Source organism: Lepidochelys kempii, chromosome 21 (genome assembly GCF_965140285.1).
Source record: "Lepidochelys kempii isolate rLepKem1 chromosome 21, rLepKem1.hap1, whole genome shotgun sequence".
In the NCBI taxonomy this organism is placed as follows: domain Eukaryota; kingdom Metazoa; phylum Chordata; order Testudines; family Cheloniidae; genus Lepidochelys; species Lepidochelys kempii.
This window is the reverse complement of record NC_136400.1, coordinates 11976496-11984452: the sequence shown is the minus strand read 5'-3', so window position 1 is coordinate 11984452 and position 7957 is coordinate 11976496. Positions and strand designations below refer to the sequence as shown.

Below are 7957 nucleotides of genomic sequence, written 5' to 3'. Positions count from 1 at the left end.
CCGTTTAAGTCCCACTTAAGCTGTTAGGCCCCGATCCTGCAATGAGATACAAACAGGAAGACTGTCTGCACTCATGCTCAGTCCCTCTAAAATCAATGAAGGACCGCAGGATCGGGGCTCAGGGTTTAAGTGAGACTTCAGTGGTACATAGGCCTTGCATTGGTCCTCTGCCCGGGGGTGAATTTCACTTCCTCTGCAGGACTATTTTCATTGTTTACAGCAATACATCCCACATGGAGCCATTCATTCTATGGCAATACGGAGGATAAAGGAAAACAAACCATAGCAGCGGGTAATTAGCAAGGGACCTGGAGGAACCAAGGAGCTGCACCTCAGATATCAGAGAGACCTTACTCTGCTTGTCAGTAAGCACTCTGCAGAAGAGGACTGCTCTTCAAGATGTGGTCCTGACACTAAAAGGAGGAAGAAGTAGATGCAAAAGGAGAGTCCTCACCTCCACTGTCATCTGGTAATGCAGGAGATCAAAAAGCTCTTGTTAGGTTTCTTGCTTGTTTCTCATCCCAGCAGACTGGCGGCGGGTGGGAAAGAAGTCTTCAAAAGTCTGAACACGCCAGGACAACCCAACCACAGATTTTACATTAGAACATTTATTTCTCAGAGAGAAAATAGAGTTTCAGACAGTCAGATTATAGTAGGTAAAATTAGCATTTTTTTTCTTTACAAGCATAGATTTTCTTATTACCTCTCTTATACCATCTGATATAAACAATTCTAGAAAGCAAATAAACTCACTTTCTACAATAAATAGAGCAATCTGTGCTTTACAGCAGACTGACAGTAACGTTTAGGTCCCGTAGCAACAGCAGGATATTAGCCAATTAAAATTCTAAAATGTCATAAAAAAAAAAAAAAAGGAAACAAAACAAAACAAATCCCCCACCCTGCCCCCAAGATCTTAAAACAGTTATACACAGGTCACAAGTCCACAGCTGAGATACTATCTGGAAAAAGTGTATGTTCCTTTAAATAAATTATACTGTGTGCATACAAAAAGACCCAGCAACACAACTGAGGACTTTCAAGAATGGTGACAATAGGCCTGAATAATTTAGAACGATATTTTACAACTATGTACACAACTTCCTTCCCTATCCACACTCTTTAGGGATTATTATTATTTTTACAAAATCTTATACCCCGTCTTTATACAGGTATTTTCCTTAAGGTGTGGTTCCATGTCCCAATGTATAAGAAGTGGTACTTTAAAAAAGTAGACCAAGTAGAAATGGCAGTGATCCCCCCCCATTTATTATTATTTTCTCCCCACATTCTCTTTAGTATGAAAAAGTTAAAATAATAAAAAAGTATTGAGTTAAAAAGCGAAAGGGTGATATTCTGTCTGCAATCTTGAATCTGCACCTTTGGTTCTTAAAATTTAAAAGGAAAAAAAAACCCCCACAATAGAACAGATAAGAGAAATGATGAATCCTTGGCTAATAGAAAAGAAAAGTTTTGTCATCAGCTTTCAAACATTAGCTGTCCCTGGTTTTGCAATACAAAAGCAGTAAAACAGGGTTCTCTGCAGAGCTGGGTTTTTGTTTTTTTTTTTTTGTTTGGAACGGATCGCAAATGCTAGAGACCCACAGAGCAAGGAAGAGATGTGAACGGGTGAAATGGTTATGTGCTCCAGCTAGCAGAAATCCAGTCACAGCTTTAATTCAGTCCAAACCAAGCTGGAGGAAAACTTTAAAAAGACAGTCCGTGAAAAAATAAGGGCAGAGAAGAATTGGGGGGTCTGACATTCCAACTAGTTATTTTAAACTGAACACGCATAAAACGACACCACAGGGCGTGTCTTCCTCCTGCCCTGATCAACGTTAGTGTCTGTCAAGCTGCTCCAGCTGATTAGACACTTCCAAAATTAGGTTAAAAAAACATAAAAGACGTTTTCTTGCCCAGACTCAATACTCTGTTAAGATGGAATATGAAGAACATGTTCTTGGAATTGTCACATAGTCACTGAAATTGAAATTTACGCATGAAACTATTGACTATAAATGTCTAGGTCACACACACAAAAATAAAAAATAAAATTAGGGGACTTGTTTTTTATATTTAAAGCTCTGTGCATTTGTGCATGTGTGCGTAAGGAGAAAGGGAGAGTTATCAAAATATGATCTCAATCTTTTCTAGTTGTGGTGAAAACCTACCATGAAAACATATTATATATACATAGGCATGAGAGTCATAACAATAACAGTAGGCTGCAAATTTGTTAACGCCATGGGGCAACCAATGTCATTTAAAAAATGAAATTAAAAAAGTCCAGTGATGGTTATTGTAAATTTGGCACAAGACAGTCCAGCAGGAGTTCCACTAAAGGTTACTGGTTTATTTACAATGGTGATGGATTCCAGAGAATTACTCAGAGCTGGCTGCAGACTAAAAACCCAAGAGGTGTGGGGCGTGATGTCCAACCATCAGACTGAAGCTCCCCCCCCACACTTCACCAGCTTCTTTCTTGTGGTCCAGCCTAATAGATCACTTCCTCTCCTGCCGGCTCTTCAATGAGACACATTCAGAAAGAATCCGGACAGGCTTTTTGGCACGAATCAAGGTACTTTATAGGAGCTTCTTACACTGCTAGGCATAGTGCATCTCTCACAGGAACACAGAAGAGCACATCAGACGCCCCATCACGCTCCCCCAGGCAGGGAGGAATCCCCTACCGTTCTGTGCATGGCAAGGTCCACCGTGCCAACAGGTGCAAGCACTGGGTCTGAAAAAATGGAGCAGAGTGGGCATTTCCGACTCCCTACAGATAATTTGACGTGACAAAGGGGTGGTCTCCCCGGACGCGGCTCATGTGGATCATTGCTCGGTCGTACGCCACCTGGACGGACTTGCGGATGCTAGTTTTTCGGCCCTCCATCATCTTTAGCTTGTCCACTGTGTCGTCCACCCCAAGGGGAAGAACTTTGTCCCGCGGAAGCCATTGCCTGCAATCCAAGCAGAATACCAAAAACCCTGTCACCAAGAGAAATGGAGAGAGGGCAGATGGGAAAGAATGGCCAATGGCCCAGGGCCACCGAGACTTCCAGCCCTTTCAAGGCTAAGGGCTAAAATCTCTCTAGCTTTGCAGAAAGCTACATTCATACAGTGCAATGAAGCTTGAGAATCCCTGTGCTATGCCTCTTGTGGATGGAGTCACTATGTCGGTGTAGTATACCACTTACATCGACAGGACAAGGCTGTAGTGTAGACATTGACGTAAGCAGGCCAACATGAGCTGCCTTACGTCGACCTGTGTATTGCAGACCATGCCTAAGGGAGTTCGGAGCTCACTGAAATGGAATGTGGATGTCTAATTCCCTTAGGCTCCTTTGAAAAGCCTAGCCTCATTCCATTTTGCAATGCCAGAGGAGAGTTAATAATAAAAGAAGAAAGAAAAATCCTATTCATTATCTCTTCTGGGTTCCCTAGTGTATTTGTCTACTCTGTGTCTACTTTGTTCAGAGTGTAAGCTCTTTGAAACAGTGATCTGAAGTGCACATGGATATTACCTACCATGTGACTTTTACCTGCACAGTCAGTTCCTCTTTCCTTGTGGGACCTCCTGATTCACTAATTCAGCTCCTTGAGGGTACGGCTATCAGCATCATTATAGGTACTCACCTCTCTCCCAGGACGTCTGCAGTGTTGTTGTAGCCGTATTGGTCCCAAGACATGAGAGAGACAAGGTGGGTTATGTAATATCTTTTAGTGGACCAACTTCTCCAGAGACCTGAAGAAGAGCTCTGTGTACCTCGATAGCTTGTCTCTTTCACTCACAGAACCTGGTCCACTAAAAGATATTAGTTCACCCGCCTTGTCTCTCTCCCAGGTGTCGCTCCACTTTTACAATCTTTACATTGCTTCACATATGGATTTCAAGGCTTTCTTGCTTATTTTCAAAGCACTTCATTGGCTTGGGGCTTATTATATCTGATCGGTCTTTTGCTACCATATAAACCTGGTCCTCCACTGAGGCCACGATCAGGAGGGTATTTAGTCTGTCTGAGATCAAACGATAAAGTCCTTGAGAGTTAGGCACAAAAATTGCACTTGGATGCCTTATGATAGGTTCCTAAAATCTGTATTATGGAACTTCAACAAATAGCCTGACCTGGAAACTGTAGGCACTCAGCATCTCTGAAAAATGTGGCTGCTTGTTTAGGTGTCTAAATATGGAATAAGTCTAACGTTTTGAAAATGCTGACCTAGAAATTTCAGCAAACTTTCTCTACAACGGTAGAACTGGATGCACGGTCTGCCTCAGCTTTCAGAACAAAAGGCACTTTTTATTGGCTGCTGATTTTGACTGTAAAATTAGTTCTTGATACAATTCAGTATTTTTCCTGTAAAAGCATCCTGTGACCCTGGAGGAAGGTCATTGTGCAAATAAATGCCTCTTCCAGCTGCTGATCATGTAAGCAGGAGACCCCACTGTCATGCATTCGGGCAAGGGAGAGGTGTGCAAACCCCTTCAAGGAGATTTTTGCGACTGCTGTGTCTTTAAAAATGCTCCACCTTAAATCTGCCTTAATAATGTTAAATCTTCCTTCTGGGCAGCCCATCCCACGATGTCTGTTCACTCACCAGGTTCTCTTGTTGTCAAAGAATAGGACAAGGAAGAGCTTTTCTCCTGCCTCTGTCTGTTTCTGCTCCCCCAACTTCAAAACATCCAGGGGAGGGACAGGGATGGGGACTCCGTTGTGAAGGAGGCCCTCGCGCGGCATCTTGGGATCAATTATCTGGAGAGACAGATGAGGCGAACGGATCAGTATTTCGAAAGCCCCACCACAGGAAGACTCCTGCAAGTTCAGCCTAAGAGCACAGCCCTGCTCTGCACTGCCTGAGCAAAAAGGCACCGGGGGGAGGGAACCTGCAGGGAACAGGAGGGAGGAAGAGGATGCAAGTGCGTGCAGAAGAGTTCAGACTTTTGATGGCAGACATGGGATTTCCCAATGCAAAAGACATTTGTGCTAATAGACGGGCTCCCGACTTGCTCAGCACCAGAGATTAAACAACTTTATAGCCAAGCTAAATACAGTCTGAAGCCAGTGAGTTTACATGGGATATCAGTCAGGACTGAAATGGTCAATGGGAGCCATACAAGTACCTAAGATAGTTAGATAGTCATTATGATTATAATTTCATATTTATATTACAGTAGCAATCAGAGGCTCTGGTCAGGATCAAGGTCCTATTATGCTAAGCATGAAGCCCTGAAGAAAAGCAGAGAAAGCATAGCTTATCTATACTCTCTCTCTTGCAGTATGTCCAAGCTAGATAGTTAAAGTAACCTATGGCATATAAGCAAGAGGCACCCTCCTGCTCCATTTGAGTAACGCCCTGCATAGAGCCTTCGTAGAAGCGGCTTTGTCTCTAGGGCGTATGCAGTATTGTGGGAGACCCATAAAGGTCTCCAGCCAAGAGGCTAATGTTGAAAGGGAAAGGACATGAACATACAGCATTGAGTTAGGCACTGTCACAATACTGTATTTTAATATATACTTTTTTGGTAGCCAATAACTCAGTATAAATCCAGTATTTTATTATTTAAAGAGGGCTTTCCCCCTAAGTTCACACAGTAAATGTGACAAGATTATTACATCCAATAGGCATAAGTTGATCTCACTCATGCCAGTGTTACCCAGCTGCAACTCCATGGACTTCAGTGGAGTTACTTCTGAATTTACACTGGTACTAAATGAGAATCCGGTCCAGTATTTCAGAAGTGTTGACAGGTAGTGCCAGACCCGGGGGTACTCTGGACAAAAATGCAGTCATTTAGGGCAGATCTAAAAGTAGATGTATCAATTCTCTCTGCATAAAGCAGATATGCCAGTGTGCCAACATTTACTTGAAGTCAGATGGGGTAGATGAAACTGCAGAAACCAGATATGAAACCAGGTCCAGACTTCTGTGCTTTCCGACCTGGGCGCAGAGATGCATCCTACTGGCTTGGATGACCAGTTGGGCTCTGACACTGGCCAGCTGGACGAATTTGAAAACACTCTTTATCAGCACAGCAGATTGTGCCCTGTTTCAAACATGACATAAGACTCTGTCTATACTGATATAACCATTTAAAAACCAAGCTTCAACACAGTCTAAACTCTGCTTGTGGCCAAACTGGGATGGCACAGAACAATTGTTCTCTACCTTGGGCTCCTACCTGGGCTAGGAACATGGTTTATGAATACCATTCTAGCATAGTTTGGTCCTGTCTACAGTAACTGGCCAAACAGTGATGGAATTCTGTTTGGCCACAAACAAGTATAAACCCTGGTTACACTCAAGCATGGTGTTAAAACTCTGCTGTTTCACCAGAGTTGATGGCGCCTTTGTACTTTCCATGCCTTTGTCTACAATAGCTTTTATTTCCTACAATTTTCCATCAAAGGAGTCAAAGGGTAACCAGCTACCATCAGCTTTGTGTCTATCCTAGCACTCCCAACAATGCAGATGCACAAGTGGTAGCCATACTGGGAAATTACACGGACAAGGGGAACAAAAAGATCAGCTTCTTGAGAGACGTCTTTGTTCTAGTCAGCAGAAACTGTGAAGAGTAGAATCACACTTACTGCTTATCTGGCTCCTGTTCAAACTTAGTCAGAATTCTCTCTTTATTGGTTATTTAAATAATGCTTGTAAAACACAGTGCTAACTACACTTTTTAGCAATAGCGGTGTTCATTGTCTTAGACCATGAACTCTAGCACGTTTCCTTTAAACCCCTGATGCCAGTTTATGGATTTCTTAGCAACAGCCTGTGCACCCATCTCGAAAGGTACTAAGGGACTATTGTTCAAAAGGCCAGGTGCCTAAGGCTTGGCGCAAAAATGTGCATGCAACAGCATAGCTAATTTGCACATGCAATTATTGTAATTGTACCCATTCATTGGGTATCTGCACATGCAAATGGCCCGTTAGGAATCTACATGTGTGAATGCAGAAATTATGCAAGCAAAGTGTGTAATTGCACCTGCATGTTTCATGTGGCCAACAGCACAGATAGCTCTCGCAACGCGCCAGAACAGTGAGCAAGATAGGAGAAGAAAGTGCTCATTTTTTGGCACCAACAGATTTATGTTTTGCAACATTTTCCCAATGGTCTGAAACAATGAGCAAAATGGCAGTTGACAGTGCGAAGGAAAGAACCAAGCATTACGTGAACAGGAGGAAGTTTCTCTTTTCTAACTGGCTACGCTTCACCCCCAGCACTGGACTCTGCGTTGCTAACCTTGCTGCTACAGCAAGGGAGGACCCTGTGCGACAGGTGTACTTACCAAGGCAGGGTAGGACGGATAGCCTCGACACTTTGCCCACACGAGCTCCAAAGGTTCCAGTTCAGCATGGCTCTCAAACGGCATCAGGAGGTTTCTGCCTAAGGGGTCACAAAGAAACACGACTTAGAAGTGCCTGAGCATTAGTATAGAGAAGTAGGGAACAGAAGAAACATCTCTGTCTACGAACTCAGACACACCAGCCCACACGTTCTCCAAAGCAACCGGCTAATGCAGATGAGACTGCTGTGGTGGCTAAAATACATGAGCAGAATTCCTGGCTTGCTTTTTTAAACCTCCTTGCTATGTAGTAAGTGCACAGCTGAAATTTCACTGTGTTCAAAATAAACCTACATCCGCCCCACCTTTTACCCCTCAAACAGATCCACGTCACCACTAGTACGTGTGCGGCTACATCCATTTTATAATCAACCCCATTTTCCTGATGGAGGGATGACGCAAAATGAAAAGTCACTTGTTTTTGCCTTCTGCTGCCACCCCATGTCCCTGCTCCAAGGATCTATGTTGTTGTGCAACACCAGAAACAGAGTTGATTCACACCCTCATGCAGAGCAGGGCGTAAAGTAAGCAGGAAGGGTCTCCACCTCCTCTCCATGCCTTGAGTAAGGAGCAGTCCCACACAGTACCCCTTCCTCTTGGGGTGGT

General features: G+C 43.5%; 1 protein-coding gene across 9 annotated transcripts in view; it reads right to left on the bottom strand.

Annotated features, from left to right (window-relative positions):
• Nucleotides 1-592: 592 nt before the first annotated feature.
• BRPF3 (bromodomain and PHD finger containing 3) overlaps nt 593-7957 on the bottom strand; it is a 48493-nt gene continuing 41128 nt past the window's right edge. For 7 of the 9 annotated variants that reach the window (XM_073320276.2, XM_073320274.2, XM_073320275.2 and 4 more), the window contains 3 exons: nt 7295-7392; nt 4600-4754; nt 593-2960 (listed from right to left, as the gene is read on the bottom strand). In XM_073320276.2, the coding sequence (XP_073176377.2) occupies nt 2777-2960; nt 4600-4754; nt 7295-7392 (437 nt within the window). In that variant the 3' untranslated portion in view covers nt 593-2776. The other 2 variants (XM_073320282.2, XM_073320281.2) reach the window with 2 other exon arrangements.